Source organism: Dromaius novaehollandiae, chromosome 10, assembly GCF_036370855.1.
Source record: "Dromaius novaehollandiae isolate bDroNov1 chromosome 10, bDroNov1.hap1, whole genome shotgun sequence".
Lineage (NCBI taxonomy): Eukaryota > Metazoa > Chordata > Aves > Casuariiformes > Dromaiidae > Dromaius > Dromaius novaehollandiae.
Window position 1 is genome coordinate 21,247,999 of NC_088107.1, and position 20,206 is coordinate 21,268,204.

At 40.8% G+C, this 20,206-nt stretch overlaps 3 protein-coding genes across 6 annotated transcripts in view; 1 reads left to right on the forward strand and 2 right to left on the reverse strand.

Annotated features, from left to right (window-relative positions):
- The window catches only part of ACSBG1 (acyl-CoA synthetase bubblegum family member 1), a 53,381-nt gene extending 49,367 nt beyond the window's left edge, over positions 1-4,014 (reverse strand). The window contains exon 1 of one of the 2 annotated variants that reach the window (XM_064517536.1): positions 3,898-4,014. The gene's annotated coding sequence lies outside the window, so the exon portion shown is untranslated. The remainder of the gene's footprint in view (positions 1-3,897) is intronic. The other variant, XM_064517538.1, reaches the window with a different exon arrangement.
- A 132-nt stretch (positions 4,015-4,146) lies between these two features.
- DNAJA4 (DnaJ heat shock protein family (Hsp40) member A4) lies at positions 4,147-10,074 on the forward strand. Of its 2 annotated transcripts, XM_064517539.1 has the most exons (8): positions 4,147-4,293; positions 4,465-4,601; positions 6,195-6,375; positions 7,299-7,403; positions 8,195-8,422; positions 8,501-8,731; positions 9,286-9,386; positions 9,472-10,074. In XM_064517539.1, exons 2-8 carry the CDS (start codon positions 4,470-4,472, stop codon positions 9,688-9,690), a joined length of 1,197 nt encoding a protein of 398 aa, XP_064373609.1. In that variant the 5' UTR covers positions 4,147-4,293; positions 4,465-4,469; the 3' UTR covers positions 9,691-10,074. The 2 variants fall into 2 exon arrangements, with proteins under 2 accessions (XP_064373609.1, XP_064373610.1); XM_064517540.1 differs by lacking the exons at positions 4,147-4,293; positions 4,465-4,601 and adding an exon at positions 4,830-5,220.
- Positions 10,075-10,965: 891 nt separating this feature from the next.
- On the reverse strand, positions 10,966-19,782 carry SKIC8 (SKI8 subunit of superkiller complex). 2 transcript variants are annotated; one of them, XM_026110207.2, is made up of 11 exons: positions 19,683-19,782; positions 19,373-19,416; positions 19,254-19,281; positions 17,721-17,826; positions 16,648-16,820; positions 15,646-15,794; positions 15,192-15,285; positions 14,252-14,345; positions 13,457-13,549; positions 12,729-12,807; positions 10,966-11,267 (listed from the first exon to the last, which is right to left on the reverse strand). In XM_026110207.2, the coding sequence occupies exons 1-11, from the start codon at positions 19,765-19,767 to the stop codon at positions 11,178-11,180; spliced, it is 1,035 nt and encodes a 344-aa protein (XP_025965992.1). In that variant the 5' UTR covers positions 19,768-19,782; the 3' UTR covers positions 10,966-11,177. The 2 variants fall into 2 exon arrangements, with proteins under 2 accessions (XP_025965992.1, XP_025965993.1); XM_026110208.2 differs by lacking the exon at positions 19,683-19,782 and adding an exon at positions 19,542-19,642.
- Positions 19,783-20,206: the final 424 nt, after the last annotated feature.

Sequence of the window (20,206 nt, forward strand, 5' to 3'; positions counted from 1 at the left end):
GCCAGGACATCTGGGGTTTAAATCACATTGCTGCTGTGGCAACATGAAACTACACAAAGCTGTGCGCTCCCTCATTTCTGCACCTGTAAGGCAAGAGTGTTTATGCTTTGCCATGAAACTCACAGGCAGGTTGTTGATTTGCATCACAAAACAAAACTGTATCCAATAACTCAGGCACTGGCCCATATTTTTAAATCCTTTAACTGGTAACAAACATATTAGTGTAAAACAGTGTTTTCTGTCATAAGGGTGATGTTAAACTGTCTGTCCTACTGTTATTCCGGACTTCCAGCAGCCAGCCTAAAAAAACCAAGCAAAAGGTCTACTACCTTTACAGCTTTTACTTCAAAGACTTTATGACACTTCTTCATAAAAACGTCACCACTTTTTTAGGTATTTCAAATCAGTCCTCTTAGAGCCTGGCAGTTCTTCAGCTTGCTACTAATACCAACTCTCTATCTGCTATGTTCCTGAATTAATTGCATTTACTGTGATTACATATAACTTTTACACAAAATACTTCCTTTTTTTTTTAAGTTTCTTATAAAATTAAATACTAAATTTTGGTCTCTAAAATATTTAAACTAAAATAAAAATATTACTAACTCAGCATTTATCCTTGAACTAGAGTAGGTTTCAGAGTTCAAGCGAAATTCTAAACAATAAAATCAACTAATGACAAGCCAAAATATTTCTTCAAAGATCATTTTGGTTGTGCCTCCATTAAATCTTACTAAGCAAGTGAGTCTCAAAACATATCTTAAAGATCAACAAATTTATGCTAACTTGGGCCAAGCAGCAGATGATGAGAGCACATTCCAAAAGGAAAAGCCCCAGCCAAGCTACGCCTATTTAAACTCACATGCACACACTCTTTATGAAGGAATTCAGATTGAAAAAGTGTAACTTTTACCCCAGCTGTGTCACCCTGTACTTACAGAACCAAAGAGAATCTCTGTCCTTACTCAATCAACAAATCCAGGCTAAAAAAGAAAGACTACTTCACATATATTTGTCAGGAGGAACACAGTTTATGCAACAAAACTCACTTTCCTATCCACAAGCATAACCAGCTGCATGTATTAACATTTCAAGCAAATTTTCAGTAGCAAACTCTCTTTAAAAATGTTTTCTCTCATTGGTCATGCCACAGCAACAGGAATTTCATTTTGCTTTCAAGAAAGTGAACTCTGCTTTCCAGGGAATTGTTTCACAACAATATATAGAAAAAAACCAGATCAATTCTATCAAATCAGAAAAGAAAAAACGGAAAATTTTGCCCAGAGCTCCTTGGATCTGAGTGCCAACAACAAAAGCATCCTCGATTTTGAACTTCTTTCCAAAAAAACCCAGGGGTGCTGCAAGAAGCTGTAGCAGCAATTCAGCAGACTGTACTCCTGCCTCTGGGTCTCTGAGCTGCTGCTTGCAGCAACAGCCTTGCAGTTTAGAAGCCATAATTTATGAGAGATGGTATATGGTCAGATCAAAGAAGAAAATACAGGCAAGGAGATTTATTTAAGAGCATATCAGGCAGCAAGGATTAAAAGATACACACGTATGGGCTGCGGCACACAAAGATGCTGTATGTGGCACAGGCCAGGTGGGAGGCAGTGTTTGTTCTGCGCTAGCAGTGAGAACACCCATGTCAGAGCCGAAGGCAGAGTCCTCTGGTGGTTAAATGAAACAGGCGGTAGGAGCTAAGGATTCCCCACTCCCAGCCCGGCCCGGCCCTGCCTACTTGCAAAGAACAGAACTTCTCCGCTTGTTTTCATGTTTACACCTACATGCAAATTCGGTACCTGGTGAGTAAAAAGTGAGGAGGTGATTGAGAATATTACGAGGCAGCAGGAGAGAAAGAAGAGTAAAGATCAGCTGGTCATCTGGGAAACAGGTAAGCAACTGCAGATTAGGAACAACCACAGGCTTTAGGAGGCAAGGTGCGGAGCAAAAGAAACACAAATTGGGCATGTACACAGCCTATCGCTGGGTTAGCCAAGTAGATAAAGCAAGCAACCAGTGCTGTAATTGCTGAATAGTATGTCTGCACATTTAAGGAAAGTATTACATTTATCACTAACTGAGAATTTGCACGTAGTTAAATCAGCTATTGAGGAATCCTCTCTGTTGTACAGCACTGGTAAATAGGAGACATTTTGCTTTGGGGAGCTAGAGAAGTGTCCTGTTCCCCTCAGGTGTCAGCATGGCGGTAGCTCTCAGACTAGAAGGATGCAGGAGGTGCAGATGATGATGAAAATGAGACCGATGGACTGGTAACTCCTGTATTTACTCTAATCCAAAACACTATTACCTTAACACTTTTTTTTTTACACTAATTCTTTAAATAAGTAAGGAGTTGGATGTTCCAGCCGGAACCCAAGACTGAGAAAATAAATACCTGATACCAAAGACAAAGTTGTAGGTGAATACAACCTGATAGCTCACTCCGATAAAATGAAAGGGAAGTAAACAAAGCAAGAGACCCAATCCTCTCCAGCAAAGACACGTACCAGGGAATTTTTTGGCAGAGTACTTACCGACAGCTGTTGCTAGTAAGAAACCACCCACAACTCTAAGTTTATACTTACCAATATGTATGTATACTTATACGAGGGTCTCTACTCACAGAAATGATATGTTGGCTCTTTACAATAATTTTAAATTGACCTTTGAAATTCAGCTCTCAGTGAATTTCATTGCACTTACAAACTCTCTTACCTGCTAAAACATTCAGCTGCCGTAAAGCTATTAGCAGATTTATCATTTATTCTTAAATAGGAATATTATCTCTAGGACTGTAGTATTATAGCTTATTTGTTTTTGAGGTGAAGATCATCACTAGAATAAACTGATATTTCCTCAAAAAAGTATATACTTCTGAATCTACAAATTAACAAGTTACATTCTGGCATTACTTTACAAAACAATTTCTACACTTACTTGTCAATGTAACTTTGTAATTGCAAAATACATATTTATATATTTTGCTGCTGATAGTTAGGCTTGCAAAAAAATGTAATTACCAACACTGTTTTTATGTGATTTGAAGTGTTCCTTTCATTGATATTTTGATTTTTCTGTGGATCTGCTTTCTTTAGTAAGTCTACAATCATAATATAAGCAGGAGTACATAAAGGACAGACAGAGTACAAAAGACCAGATTGCATGAATTAGGGCTTTTGATAGTACTTATTTGAAATACAGTAAAAAGTTACATTATGTCTCTAGATATTTAAACTGTAAGAATTTCACATTCATAGTCCACACTGGAAATGAAAAGTTTTTTCATGGTTATTTTAACTTTCGAGTTCTGCTGTGACTGACAGGACACTGCAACCTTTGGGTTGCAAAAATCACAGGATGTCCTTTCTTCCACCGAAATCAAAAAGCTTGCAAGCATTTCTATTAATCGTAGATTCGAACAAAATCTGTTCTTACTCCATACATCTTTTGTACGCTGCATTTTTCAGCTGTGATAGTGTGCATTGATTCTTTGTCTTTCTCCACTAAAACGAGCCTTTGCTCGACTCCCACACCAGCAGCAGTTATATCCTCCTTTCATCTGGGTAGTGAATAATTAACGCAGGTCTCCGGTTGCCTGGAGAGAGATGAAAACTAACCCAGGCTTCCGAGCAGCTCAAGGGAAGACCGAGTAACGAACAAACACGAAGTGGAGGTCACACCACAGGCTGAGTTAAGTTAAAAGCGCCCAAAACGCTGAGGACGCCTGCATCAGAAATGCGAAGTAACAGCTACGGCGGGTCCCCAGGCGCAGGGAGAAGCGGCTGCTCAGACAGCTTGTGTGAGGGGGCCCAGGAGACTCCCGCAAAGCCACGTGCAAAGAAATGACTTTCACGGGAGAGAAGGGCGGAAATTCTGCCTGAAAACCTACCTACGTACCTAAAACTGAGCCGTCAGTGACGACAAGCCGCGACACCTGACAGGGGCAGGCCCGGGGACGCCGCCCCGGCGGGTGGCAGCTCCCGCCGCCGCCGCTGAGGGAAGGCGGGGGGGGGGGGGAAGGGGGGGCGCCTCCAACGTCAGCGCCGCGGCGGCCGCCGCTCGCCGCAGTCGCCGCCTTCCTGAAGCGCCGCGGCCGCGCGGGGAGGCACCGCCCCCTCCCGCCGCTTACCGGGCGGTGACGTCACGCGCGGGAATTCTAGACCGTTCCAGAGCGGTGACGTAGGGCAGCGTCATTCCAGAAGATTCGGCCGGAGCCGGTATAAAAGCCGTGGAAGAGGCGGGGCGAGGCCCATTTCCAAGGGAGCAGCGCTGCGGGAGCGGGCGGCGGCGCCGGTAAGGGGGTAGCGGGCCGCCCCTGCCCGTTGTGGGGCGGGGGCAGAGGCCGCCCCCGACCGTTGGGGGGAGGGCAGAGGCCGCCCCGGCCCTTGGGGGCGGGCGGGGGGGGGGGGGTCGAGCCGGGGCTTGCGCCGCGGCGGCCGGTAACGCGGTGCGGTCCTCCCGCAGGCACCATGGTGAAGGAGACCGAGTACTACGACATCCTGCAGGTGAAGCCCAGCGCCTCCTCGGAGGAGATCAAGCGCGCCTACCGCAAGCTGGCGCTGAAGTACCACCCCGACAAGAACCCCAGCGAGGGCGAGCGGGTAGGCGGCGGGCAGGGCCCGGCCCGGGCGGCGGCACCTGCCGGCGCTGAGCGGGCCCCGGGCCTCCAGATGGGCGGCCGCTCCCGGGGCGGGGGGGGGGGGGGCGCGTTGTACACACCTGGGCTGTGCTCGCCTACAAAAGCGCTTACTTCTATCTTACTTCATTTGTCTTTTAATTTTGCCTTCTGTCTAAAGGGTGGATGGGACGCTCTTATTGCAACATAGTGTCATTAAGCGAAGATTCCAGCTCTTTAAAGTCTGTAATAACCATCTGAGCTTGGCGGTTGGCCTGGTGGCTCAGCTGTGGCAGGAGGGCATGATGGCCTAAAGGAGAAGTGGATGCGTTAGTTCCTTTATTTTTTTAAACACAGCTTCAACTTGCCTCTTCATTGCTTACAGTCCTAATGGATGTTCATTCTTAGTAGTGATGCTTGTTAAAACGGGCAAAGATGAAATGATTACCAGTGTCCTGATGGCCCTTGTGCTGTATCGGATGCTGTGAAGGTCAATGCTGGAACCAGCTGCCTGTGCTGTTGTGTGTGTTGGGGTTGCAGTGGGTGGAGTTGTGCTCCTGAACAGGATGAAGCTTTTAGGGAAATTGGTAATGCAGCTGTACAAGGTAACAGTCCAGAGGGAACCACTGGACAGTATGTAGGTAAACTGTTCACAGTGAAAAACATCTTCTGCATGATTAGAAGAGCCACTTGTCTCCACATGTTGCCCAAGAGGATAAAGGAGCACCATAATTAGAGAGCTAGAGAAAACTAATCAAACTTAAATGAGGGGCTCCTTTACCAAGTAACTTCTCTGAAAATACCTTAATATAGGAACAGAAACTCAGCATTTGTGTTTCTGGTACACTAATTTACAGAATGTAAGCTAGTTAGATAGTAAAATAGTGTAAAGTAACTTTTGCAGCTTTTGTTTTTGGCTTATTTGTCAGTTTTCCCAGTTAAGCAATTCACATTCAAAATGGAATTACTCATTTTAGTAATAGGAGGAAATCCTTGATAGCTATTAAAAAAAAATTCTGTAAATTTTTGGATAAAGCTGATATTTTTAACTTGTGTTTTAATACTCCATTTGCAATGAGTAGTCAACACTAGTGTCTGGCCACTTAAGGTTAAATCTCCTTCTAGTTCTAGCTGGATATAGCAGCTGAGCTGCCGTGAAGGATCCTGTGTAGCCCTAGAGTGACTAGTACTGCTGTGGCCAGTGGGCAGCTGGGGACCCCCAAGACTTCAGGGGTAGTATTGTATCCCTTCCTGGAGGGACTTGTTAGAGCTGTGTAGTGGCTGTAACTAACACAATGATCAAAGAGCTATAGTTTGCACATGCTTGTAAGTTAGATGTGACTCTGAACTTGGTTCACTTAAAATGTGTGGGTAGGGGTGGAGGGAGAGAAGGGGTGGTCTTCCTGGACAAAAGTATGCTATTAGTCTGTTACATATATGTTTAGGGAGCTTCCTCTTGGAAAAAGTACAAATACTACAAGAACATCTTGTAGCAGCTCAATCTGAAGATCCAATTGCATATAAGAGGGTTATTTTTCCTCTTGGTCATAGTTGTTCAGAGCTTCTTTTTTCTTTTTAGTTTAAACTCATATCCCAGGCATATGAAGTTCTGTCGGACCCAAAGAAAAGGGACCTCTATGACCAGGGTGGGGAGCAGGCTATTAAAGAAGGAGGCCTGAGTGGCGGCAGCTTCTCTTCACCCATGGACATCTTTGACATGTTCTTTGGTGGTGGAGGCCGAATGAATAGAGAGAGAAGAGGTACACAGTTCTAAACAAGTTCTAGAAACTCTAACCATGCACTTAAGCATAAAACGCATGTGCTATGGTACTGCTGTTCTGCTAAGTGCACATAGTGTGGATATTAGTTGCAACAATAGATCAAGTAAGCTATGATTGTAGTTGTTATAGTAATAAGATTCTAATAAAATAGATAACGTGATATAGCTGTAGCAGTCTTTATGATCAGCTCTTTTGTTTTTTGTTAAAATGGGTATGGGTAATCTGGAGGGGAGGGGGAAGGCTATTGGTCAAGAGATGGCTAGAGCGGTTGAACTAGCCATGTTTTAAGTTTCTTTCTTTCCAGATCTGTGCCTCACTTGCTCATATGCTTTGGGCAACTTGCTTCAAAGGACACCATCAACTTAAGTAACATTATCTCATGAAAACACTTGGGAGATGTTACCATGTAAAAAAGTGAAACTAAGTGCAAAGTGCTGTCAAAAGCACATGTGATTTCTTTTTCCATCCTCCATATTTGTTAAAAGAGCAAGTGGTAAATTGCTGTAAAATCTTCTGAAGTCATGCTACAGAGTGGCATGGAAATACATAGGTAGGCATAATAGCAACTTATACATTGACTGGAACTGAAGCTGGTAGTGTCCTTATATCTTGCTATTTCCAGTTAAGCTTATAAAATTAGGGCCAGGAGGGCTCAGGTGGCTTTAATGATGCTTTGCCTTAATTACAGCTAAACTTTATGTTCTGACATTAGTGGGTGTAGCTCTGTGGAAGCTGATGGAACTGCACATGCTTTTAAGGGGCTGAGCTCTGCTCAAAGTTTGGAATGAACTTTACATTTCTTCAGTGAGACTGTGCATGTATGAACAAGTGTAGAAACTTTTAAATAAACGTTAGTGCTCATAATAGCTGAACTAGAATTAATTTCTCTTTTTTTCTTTAAGGCAAGAATGTTGTGCACCAGTTAGGTGTATCTCTTGAAGACTTATATAATGGTATTACAAGGAAACTGGCACTGCAAAAGAATGTAATTTGTTCCAAATGCGAAGGTAAAATAAGCAGTGGTCTTATGCTCTTCACCCCATAAATATATATATGTATATAGTGGAGGGAGGAAACAGTGTGGCTTTCTGAATGTCTGTCAGGGTATCTAGTTATCCTTTGGGCTGCTTTATGACAGTACTTATGCAAGAATAAGGCTATATCTTCTTAACATCATAGTGCAAAGCTATTCTAGTAGTAGATTTGCACTCCCTGGGAATGATAATTAAGGGCACCTTAATTAACAGTATCTTAATTTGTAGGTTTAGTAACTGCTGTTTTGTTACAGCCTTCTTCTTGAATTGCTGTGGGCAGAAGTCTTGCTTGTGTTATGCAACTTACTTTACAACTGTTAAGGTTCTCTAATGACAAGTCTTGTTGCAGTAAATTTTAATGAGATCTTGTGTCTTAGTACTTTTTAAATTTTTAGCGAGCACATTCTTTCCAAAGTGTTAGTGGAACGACTGGCTTTTGAAGAAGTAAAGTCAGTATGCTGATAGTTCCTTGAAAACAAAGATGCACTAGGTGAGGGTGGGGGAAGCAAATACAATACGGTGCATAAATAAAAACTTTTTTGCCTGTAGAAACTTTCTAAATTGTGGGGCATGTTTTGTGGTGGAAAATAAATCACAATTACATTGGAAGTGTACAACAATTTCTGTAAAAGCCACCCTAAAGGTTCCTTTGAAGCTAAGAACTGTGGCTTTCCAATGAGTTCTAGCCTGACTATTGTTCAATAAATGCTTTTGTTTTGCTTTTCTCCCCTGAGACTGAGATCAGATTTAACTTTTTGTTGAAGGTTATGGTGGAAAGAAAGGGGCTATAGAAAAGTGCCCTTTGTGTAAAGGAAGAGGAATGCAAGTTATAGTTCAGCAGATTGGACCTGGTATGGTACAACAAATCCAAACTGTGTGTCCAGAATGCAAAGGCCAAGGTGAAAGAATAAATCCAAAGGACAGGTGTGACAACTGCAATGGCTGTAAGGTTGTAAGAGAGAAAAAGATTATAGAAGTTCATATTGATAAAGGTAAGAACTGTATACTTATGTGTCTATATTTGTAGTCCAGTAATTCTATAAAAAGTAAGATTTCTTTTTTCTTCCCAGGCATGAAAGATGGTCAGAAGATAGTATTTCATGGGGAAGGTGATCAGGAGCCTGATCTGGAGCCTGGTGATGTTATAATTGTGCTTGATCAGAAGGATCACAGTGTCTTTCAGAGGCGAGGGCATGACTTAATTACAAAAATGAGAATTCAACTTTCAGAGGCTTTATGTGGCTTCAAAAAGACCATTGAAACACTTGATAACAGAGTCCTTGTAGTAACATCTAGACCAGGTAGGTCTTCTGAGTTCTGATGCTATACAGACTGCTTGCCTGTTGTTTCACTGTGCCTGGATGCTTTTTTTTAACCAGTTAATGTAAAAAATTCAAACTGTACTTAAGGTCAGTTAATTCACTTGACTCTTTGTCTTGTCACTGCTTCTGAAACACTTTACATGCAGAATTATAGCTTAAGCTATATGTGAGCTTCACATGTATAGAGCTTTATGTGGGTCTTAATAAACCTACCTCAGTTGATGGAGTGACCGGGGGAGGGGAAAAACTCAAGATGACAAACTTGAGCTATACTAGATCATTAATTCAGACGGAAGGCTGTGTCAAGAGAGACTAGCTCTTTTACAATAGAGGAAGCTTAAATCCTAAATGGGATGACTTTTGTATAGTCTTAATTCTGTCTTTATAGCATGTTTCTAGGGTTTTCCCCCAATCTCTGATTTCTTCTGGTTGCTTAGGAGTATCCCTTAGATGCTGTAGGAATGCTGCTATTGAAAATCTTGTGTTACGAAACATCTGTCACAAGACTACCTAAAGTTCTTCCCTCTGTCTAGGTGAAGTGATAAAACATGGTGACTTGAAGTGCATCCACAATGAAGGGATGCCTATCTACAAATCTCCAATGGACAAAGGCAATCTAATTATACAGTTTTTGGTAAGTTGATTGTTTGCCCTTCTCTAGCAAGGGAAATCTTTTATGATAAAGAGTACCTATTCATTTTGGAAAAAAATCATTGTAGGTCCAGTTCCCAGAGCATTACTGGCTTCCGAGGGAGAAACTGTGTCTATTGGAGGCTCTGCTTCCTCCACGAGAAGATGTAATGATTACAGATGAGATGGACCAGGTAGACCTGGAAGACTTTGATCCAAGTGAGCAAACCTACCGTAACAGTGGGGGAGAAGCATATGAAGAAGATGAGGAGGGTCCAAGAACAGGGGTACAGTGTCAAACATCTTAAAGCAAGGTGGAATGTATGTCATCTAAAATGTAAATTTTCACAATGAAAACTGCATGGCTGTAATAGCCACTGCTTGTGGGTTTTGTGTTCAGCAAATTGAGTTGCTGCGCTGTCAGTATCACTTTTTTTTGTAACTAATTTATATTGTGTTCTTGTAGTCTTTATATATAAGCAAATGTTACACAGCTGAGAACCAACTGAGTTGGTATACATCTTCCTTTGCTGTAAAGGTTCTCTATTTCACCTATGCTATTTATAAGACTTGCAATATTCAAAAAGGCTAAGTGGAATGTCTTATGTAAATAGTTTCATACTGGAAAATTAATTTCATAGAATAAAAGATAGCAGAAATTACTTCTAATAAACTGCATTCTTCACACTTTATCATGCTTTCTTATCTACTCTAGAACCACATTTAGCTGGCATAAGTTGCCTAGTTCCTTTACCTTTAGACTTCACCACTGTTTTTCACATTGAATGTGAAAAGCCTGTCTTTGCTATTTTGTTCTTCAGAGAAAGAAGTTTGTGATGCTCCATTATTTGCTTAATTACACTATTCCTACTCCCCTCTTCCATTGTACTAGAATAGCATTCCTTCATCAGGACCTGAACAGTGTAGTGTACCTGTTCAACAGTTCAGTTCTCTGTAACCTGGGTCAGACAGTATCCTTCTTATTTGTATATCCACCACAAAACACTACTTCATTACTCTTAAATTACATACACAGTAATACCTCAAGTAAAATCTTGAGCTTTCACAAACTCAAACTCTATTTGTCCTTTTGCTAGAAACTCTTCTTCTGTCCCTCTTGGTGTTGTATATTCAGGCCTTTATAATACAACAACACATTGTAGCATGTCCACTGCTACATTATCATGCCACACTGTAGTAGAATGATTATACTGAAGTCTTTTTCCTTTTTTTTCTCTTAAGTCATAGTTGGAAACAGTTTCCCCCTGACCCCCCCCCAACTGAAGCCAGCTAGCCACCATTAAATTAAAGCATGATTAATAAGCTATATTTTACTATACAATTGCTAGAACAGGTGTTCAACTTAAATGACCCTATCCCTGCCATCAGGATGAGTGAGGGCTATCACTTCCAGTGCATAGAGATAGCCTCAGTCACTTTTCCTAAACAAACTTGTTAGACTTGCTCAACAATTTCCAACTCACATCTATTTATGTAATACCAGTGGTAGACTTAACTGGACAGTTACTTCACCCATGAGTACATATTTCCAAAAATAGATTTTTACAAAGTTTAAACACAAGTTTCTTGCATCCATACTTTTATTTAGAAAAAGCTTTCTCATGCTGAACAAAACCAAGAGTACATATAAACATATCTGATTTTTCAGTTCAGAGTTCAATCAGCATTACTAAAATGCTTTTATCATATTAAAAAATAACATTTATAAACAATAACATAGAAGGACTAATATTTCTAAGAACTGCCACAGAATTTAACAAAGGTCTAAGGCTGCTTAAACTGGACAGTCATAAATATGGATTTCTTGGTCATCTCCAACAGATACAATTTTGGAACCGCTTCCATTGTATTTCACTCCCCAAACCTGCAAATAGAATAGGCAAAAGGTTATGGAGGAGAGATATTGAGAAGAAAAAGCAGTAAGTCATATTTATTAACAGCAACAAGCAGAAGAGGGAAGATTACTTGAAGTTACACTATTACAGTTGGTTCCAGATTAAAGGCTCCTGCTTCAACAGCAGATGAGACTGATGAACCACAGTAAAACTGCCATCTAGTTGCCAGACAAGTTTGTGCATTTGACTTCTATGGACAATAGCATTGCTCAAGTATTCTTAGATTGCATTATCTGAAATGTACTTGCCCAGGTTTGCATATATCAACCATTTTCACTCTTACCCACCCTGTCTTCATTTCTGAAAAACAGTGTCTCACAATGCTTTTAGGAAAGTGAAAGAGGAAAAACAGTTTTCTTGTAGACTGAAAAAAGGCATATCACGACAGACTGAAGGATGCCTGTGGTCATCCTTGGGCTAATTAGGTTTTGCACTGATACGTAGATGGCTCTGATAAAGTTCAGATCAGTCCTGTGACTTAAATATATGACAGTTATATAAACCCTTAAATGACCCCCATCACCAGGACAATCAAGAGGAATAAAGGCTGTATTAACATGAGATTGCAAAACAGCTATATTTATAAGAGCGTGTTTGGGGGAATCTCACGGACTGTTTTGCATTAGTACTCTTAAAGACCAGCCTTACAACGGGTGACACACCTCTACCTTCCACAAATTCATAAGACTACAGACAACTCCTAAAACAACACTGGAAATCCAATTCTGCTTGATACTTCAGCATCAAAACCCCCATAGCTATAGATAACTGAGAAGAAGGTTACCAGCACACAAAAACCAGGGAAGAACCTGAATAAAATCTGAAATAATTTGCTAAGTCTTTCCCTTCAGTCCATTAAAAAAAAAAGAGGACAAGACTATTTAACACCTAAAATTTGGAAAACAATTAACAGGGGAGGTAACCAATTTTCTCTTTCCTCAAAGGTTGCTACCATTCAGCAAAAATAAAATAGGGTAGTGCAGACATTTAAAGAATAAAATGTCCCAAGTTTGAAAGAGACTTTCAAGTATCTTTTTAAATAGCTCAATCCTTTAAAAAAATATATTTTTCTCCCTTACACATGCACACACTCTCCACGTGACAAGAGTAAACAAGACTATAGACAAAAATTAGGAATACTGGCTAGTAAGAATCCCTTTGGCCACTCAGGATCAGCGCTTGTTTGGACCTGTGGAAATGGATTACTTGGAAGAAATCAGCATGCACTCTTGGAATATTAATTCAATATTAAGTGCCTAATAATTACTAACAAATTCTAGGATGTTATTGTAGCAAGCTGAAGTCCAACCCCAAAGCTATAGCATGGATTTTAAGCACAAATGTGCACAGCTGAACAACTTAAGTTTTCATGCTAATAGTGATACAGGTAATGCAACAGCAGACATGATAATTTTAAGTTGGTGATATACCTGATCTTGATGGTCAAAGAAAGTGTGAACACAGGTTCTTGTTCCAGCATCCCAAACTTTTACACTTTTATCAGATGAACTGAAAAAAATATTATTGATCAATATCTAAATTAATAGATTAACTACAGTTCAGAGGTTAAAGATCCCATACAGCACACAGGAAACCCTCTTTCACCAATCAAATATAGGCATGAAGCAGCAAAGGAGTACATCTTTAACTAGGTTCCAGTTACACTTAAAATACACTTACTATTTCAATATCTGCAACATGAAAATAAATGAGGACTCCAGTTTTAGCCAAAAAATTCTCTGATGTGAGTTCTCTTGTTACATACAGTAGGTCCCCCAACTGCCTGTGCTATTTTAGGAGTTAACAACGGTAAAGTTTTTCTAGATTCACATATACTACTACATTAGGTTGTATTTGTTAAATTAACAGCACTTTTTCAGATACTTAGAATCAAAATTACCCTCCTCTTAGGTTAAGATGTCCTCCACTTGTAGGAACTACACTGCAGTGGGATGACTTACGCTATAAAATACTATTCACTACAAATTGTATCACATCACAGGTTGGCTTTTGTCTTTCAGCATAGTGTAATATATGCTATTCTGTTACAGATTCCATCACAATTTGTACACATTTCCTTATCCACCTCCCATTATAAATAGGAAATTAAATTTCTTTTTTAAGTATATGTAAACAAAGAAGTTAAAATCCTCAGTACCTGGAAACAAAATGGGTATCATCAGGACAAAATGCTACATTTAATACCCAGGATCCATGACCACTTAGTGTGCCAGCCAAGTTTGCATGTTGTCTGTGGAAAAGTTTAGAAAACAGAGTTCTAACATTAACATTTGGTTTGTGAATCCCAGGGAAAAAGTAACAGAAATAAACTGTGGTTAGTGCAGTCAAGAATGGCTGGAAGGTCACAGAAGGTGACTTCTGGACCTTTGTTCATCCAAGCTGACTGGTGTTTTTGCAGTAGATTCTATCTTTCTGCTTCAAATAGTTAACATAAAAAGAGGTGACTAAAGAGATACACAGATGCGCAAAGCAGTTTGACCTGAAGACTTTCATGAAGAAGGGACAGTAATGCAGGTTTAAGGCAGTGAAGATCACTGAAGCAGTGCTTTTTTCCCCCTTGGTCATCTGAGTTTCGGCACAGTGCAAGAGAAACAGGTTGTGAACAAAAACACTTCTTGGGTACGTAACAGATGTTTAAGATGGGTAAACACAAACACTCAGGCAGGTACACGAAATAATTAGCCTGTTGCCTACAGAGCCAATTATGAGGAAAGTCATCAGTTTTCAAGTTAAGGCTGTTAAAGCACATACACACTTTAAAAAAGAAAATCTATAGGATTTCAAGTTTTATCATTTAAACTAAGATGATTTATTAGCTAGAACTACGAAAGCTGAAGGGAATTACAGAGAGCAGTTTCAATGTTTGTTACAGTAACAGCCTCTTTGAATAGTTAGTTTTCCTGTCAGCACGTCTTCCAAAATGACAACTTACACATCATAGATTTTGATATAGCCGTCATCTGAAGCAGTTACAAGTAACTGAGAATCTGGAGAAAACGTCAGTGAACGAATAGGCATTGCATGACCTGAAAATCAAAATTATATATGGCTTAGAATGCAGCCATTTCTACTACTAATGACAGTGCTAAAAAGTTGCATCAAAATTGCATTCCCTGTTGAAAGAAAGCAATCTAGTGAAAGAGTCTTTCTCTCTGTGCCTCTACAGGCTTCTTCACACAACATACAACCCAAGCGTACAGTAACCTGGAACTTCTGATGTTAAGGCGTGTTGACTGCAGTACAAGAGTATCCTATTTTTTCAGCCGTGTGTCCTAATTGGAACTCATGTAGGGAAATACATGACAATTTTCTGATATCATAGTGCTTTCCAATATGATCAACATTATATTTTGTAGTATGATTTCATAACTTTTTAAGTTGCAGGGGTCTTGTAATTACATTACAGGACTGGAGAGAAACTGCATAAACATTAAAAGCATACTTATCCATTAGAAAAATGCAAGTCTTTTACGACATAAAATGTTCAGTTCTTTTCTAATAACAGGAATAAGTTCCTATAAATCTGATACCACAGTGAAAAGAAAAATAAGATGTGGCAGCACAGATTCAGCTTAGCTTCATTCACTTGTACTGCACTACAATGCAAGAGGGAATTGCAATTTAAGGATTTAGTGCAGCATTACTGGCTATATCTTTTAAGGTAGGCATTCATGATACAAGCCTGAGTTTACAGTTTGCCTCTAATATTTTGAGTATTAGAGCATACTAAGTAAATAACTGAATATTGTCTAGTGGACAGAAACATCAACTCATTTATGCCATGGCTGTTACATCTTATTCTGACTTATGCACTTTAATTTTGTTCAGGAACGAAGTCAGAAGTTGAGCATTGCAAATATGCAAACCATTACCTTCTAGCGTATGCAGAAGTTTTCCAGTTGCAATATCAAAAATATTTATAATGCCATCTATTGCTCCACTGGCTAAATATTTTCCATCTGGACTCTGTAATAAAACACACAAAATACACATTTAGCAACTGTCTGAATTTCTGATTTATGCTAGGTACCACCCCACACAAACACACACGCACACACTTTCTTGGCAACTTGTCAGAAATATGATCTATGTAAGATACTTGGGCTCCAAAAATCTTGTACATTTAGGTTTGCTTATTCACAATACATGAATAAGCAAGATCAAAGTATATTTTCCAAATATTCACTGGGGAATGTCATGCAATTTGAATGTGCAACTGTCAAAGCATGTAGAAACAAAGTGATGGATGGGAAGAAAAAAAACTGATTTACAACATATTATGACAATAGCAATTCCACATAAGAGATCATCAGTTGCGCTTCTTACATATGCAATGCTAAGGATGAACTTTCCTCTAGTGTCCAGAGAATATTCTTTTTTTCCAGTTTCAACGCCAAAAATATTTACTTTTCCCACATGACTTCCTGTTGCAAGGTACTGTGAATCAGGTGAAAAAGCGAGAGACCAAGCATCAACTATATTAAAAAGAAAAACTCAGTTAGTTGAATATTTTCACTAGTTCTCAGCCAGTAACGGCAGTTCTGTATGTATCTGTTCAGATATTTATGGCAACACTAACAGCTAGCAAAGCACAAAAGATGCAGGAAGAACATGCAGACACAGGGTTGCAACATGGATCAACATTCCTTGCAATTTAATTACAGAAAAAACCTTTTTAGAATAGTGTAATGGATTTATCTAGCACTATGGAATTTACAGATTTTTCTATATGCTTAGCATTAATTATCTAGAAGACTGCAAGACTGTTCTTAAAACTGAGGATTGTCAGTGGACCAATAAAGTGTTTTGAGAAAGATTTTAGGCCCTGAATTCCAGCTTGGAAGATGCAATGTTGATCTAGACTTCAGCTTTACTTTGACTTGCTCCCTCATGCTTGGATGTACTGCATAAATGGTATCGCATACATGGCTCCAGTTCAGTGCAAATACAGTTAGAAAGAATTAGTGAGCTCAGACTTTCTTTGTAAATCTAAGCATGTGCTCGAGTCATTTTTAAAAATATCATTATATCAATACATCTGTAATAGCAAGCTGGTTTCAAATCTGCTTTATGTATCTAGGAAAATGTAAATCTAAGTGTATCTAAGAACGTGCAAATAGTACAAACAAATAGATGTAAAAGTGGCTGATACTACTTTATCTTTAGTGGATAAAGTCACCAACATTAAAATTGCAAACTCGGGATAAAGATTATAATATTAAAAAAAGTCCTAGTCATCTCATGCGCTTACCCGCAATAGTAAATACAGTATAGTATATAATTAAGGTGTACTTGTTACACAGAGACAGCTTAACACTGGTATCTTACCAGGACCAGCATCTATTGATTTGATCTGTTTGCCAGTTTCTAAATCCCAAAGGCGAATATGAGCATCTAGGGAGCTGGATGCTGCAATGGAACCCGTATGGCTGATATCCACAGACACCACACCCAGCTGGTGACCCTCTAAAGTCCATTGTAGATCCAACTTTTCATCATTCCTTTTGATGAAGGGAAATAAAAGCCTAGTTAGGAATAGCTGGGGGTACTTAAATTACCTGCAAACTCAGACAAAACAAACACGATAACCTGCAATTCTCCATTTTGCTCAGCAAGAGGGGAATCTAACTAGCCATGACAAGTGAAGACAGCTATACACAAACTGTCTGTATACTTAAGGAAATGAAACACAAATCAATTGTTTACCATATTTCCATAAATCATGTGCTTCATTTTAAGTTTGGGAATAGTCCCACTGAAATCTCCATTACACAGCAGTAATGGATACTCACATAACAGACTTAATTTGCCAGCACAGCATGAAATACAGTGACTAACATTTCTATAATATCACACCAGAGCTAGTCATGTACTTAAAGTGAAGTACGTGTTTAATACTGCTTCCGTAAAGAGAAGGAACAATTTCTCTGCAACAGCACACCTCAGTGTTACTTGTATGAGGATCTTTTTTTTTCTTCTCTCCTTTTGGCTAAAGTCACATTTCCTGTTTCACACTGTTCTCACTATTCCTTTTACAGTACACACAGCCTCAACGTGAGTCTCGTAAGAAGTTGCATTTCTAATTCTTTGACTTAGAAACAAATCAAGTTGTACCGTTCTCTGGCAAAAGACATACAAGACTTGATATGTATTTTCAAAAGTGTTTGTGCTCCTTGAAAATTAAAGCACATCAGAATGCGGCCACTCCAACAGCAAGCACGCACTAGCGAAAACAAGTTTGCTTAAGAGAATGGTTCTGTGTGTCACGCTACCCCTTTCCCAATACACAACTACTAATGTCCTTGTGGTCCATGGAAATTCAAGACTGCTCTGTCTCCAATACTGACTATTTCCAAGGGTTAAAACTGGTTTATCTGTTCAATACTGAACACTGCACTTACCACTTCCAGACCTTCACTAGATCATCCAAAGAACCAGAGATCACCGTTTCAGAACCATCTTTTTTATTCTTTCCCCAGGCAACTGACCAGATGGCATCATCATGAGCTAAAAGAGAGCGTAAGCACTGAAGTTAAGAGTTAAGTAGTTTCCTCTGATGGGAGACAACTACCAGTTTTTAATTCCTGCTATAGGTAGAAGACCTATGTAATAGTCAAAGCAGATAGAACAATGATATCTTGACAAGACAGAGCTATAGGCCTAAAGCAAAGACATATAGGGGCTGTGACTAGAATTGCTAAGCACATACAGTAGCAACATTCTGCAAATGGAAACCTCAAATGAACATAGAAATGCCATAGAAACACCATTCCAATGCAGAACGCTTTTTTATTAACAGTCTTACACAAGTATTTTAACCTAACCAACAAGGTAATAAACAATCGTAATACATCTTCACTGCCCAGTTTCAGAAAGCCAGCTTAGTTGTAACTTTGCCTATGGCAGGTCCCAGCTCAATTCTGTCTTGCAGTCTTAGGCGTCTTCTGATCATTTTATTTCTTCATACCCTAAATAAAGCCAGCCTAAACATAGGCTAACCTACAGCTATCACTCATATTGACTAATCTTTTACTCATACTATCACCTTATTCTCTCTCTTACAGCTGTTCTATACTGCTACTTCATATGCTGTCTTGTTAAGTAGCTGTGTCTTATAAGTAGTTCAGTGGCCCTCAGGCCTACTAAAAGAGCTGAGATTAAACTGTAAGTCTGCAAATACAATGACGCAGCTGATGAGGACACCAGAATCATCCTGCACAACAGACTTTAAACACTTTTAGAGCTCAGGTTTTTATGACATTTACTCCCAACAGAAAGCTCCATCACATCTTGAAGTACTTCATTAAAAAATAAAAACATACCCTTTTCCCCAGAAAAAGAGAAGATTAAGAGCACAAAATTTAAATTATACTAGGAAGTTACTTATTTGTGTCATTTTACCATCTTAAAATCGCTAGTGCAAACATCTGCACTGTATCTATAGTTATACACTTTTAAGGAAGCAAGCTTTAGAGCATCCGCAGCTGGACTTACCAGTCAGAAAAACATACAGCTTTTTCACCTAAGTCCATAGCACATGCAACAGCAAGAACATGTTACCCTTGTCACAGTACCTAGCATAATGAAACAGAAGACTGAACCTGACTTTTCCCAGGAAAAAAAAATTAGGTATATGTGAGAATCTAATCTCCAAAAAGGTCACTTGGGTTTTGGTAATGTTAACATTGCAGATTGCAATGTTGGCAATAGACCCCTTGCTCTTCGGGCCTACCCGTGCTCTGGGAGCCTTGTCACCTATTTCATTTCAACCTCTTCACCAAGGTTGTTACTGAAAACCAGCACGCATACTCTGAAGTTATTCAGATTGACACTTAACAGAAACATAACCCAGGAGGCGTCACAAATATATCTGTCATTATCAATTTCACACCATCCAAGGAAGCCAGGATTATTTACAACATGTGTCTTCTCACCTTGCTCTTGCTTGAAGAGAATACCGTACTGGAAAGAAAAAATAATTAGTATTATGCATGAGTAGCCTAAAATTCATCGAACTGGTGTCTGGCTTAATCAGCGCCACGTTTTCAATTACCTGCGTGGTCATGTCGGTACGGGAGCTGCCTTCACGGGAACGCCCTGGAAGGAGAAAGCCCGGCAGGCTCAGAAAGGAGGCCTGGAGGAAAAAAGCCCCCTCCCGCCCCGCTCGCTCTGCGAGAGCTGCCCGCAAAGCCCGCGGCCCGCCGCCGCCCGCCCGCCCGTACCGCCCGCGGCGCCTTCCGCCTCGCCGCCGTCGCGCTGTGATGACGGCTTCTACCACCGAGAGCACCGCAAGAGCGCCTCGCTCCCAGCCCGTCCCTCCGCCGCAACCATAGAGAGAGCGCCGCCGGCGCAGCGCTCCCTACCGCCGCCGTGTGGCGAAGGCGGCTCCCTCCGTCCTAACGGCCATAACGGTCCTAACGGCCGCGGCGGCAGCGCGGGCACCGGCATCCGCGGGCCGCCAGCGACGCCGGCTCCTCCGGTGGAGACGGGCGAAGGCAGCCGGGTTAAGGCCCCGGGCTGGCTCCCTCCCTCCCGCCGCCCCCCGTCGCCCTCGCAGGCCGCTGTGGCGGCGGCAGGCCCTCTGGCCGCGGGCCCGGGCTGCCTGGTGCACCCCGCTCCCGCCCGGCCGCCCGAGGGCCAGGCGCTCACGGCCGGGCCTGCCGGGGCCTGCCGTCTCTGCACGGCCCACCAGGGCGAGCCGGGCTGCTGGAGACGCCCCGTTCAGCTGCTGCTTTCCAGTTGTATCTGTTCCCAGACCTTCATCTTAGTGATCTCCTTGGGGCCAAGGGCCAGTGACTGCAGTTGCAGTTGTCCAAAAGCAGTTAGCATCCTTCTATTAGCATCCATGATGATAATAGCCTTTGATGTCATGAGGGCAGAAATAATT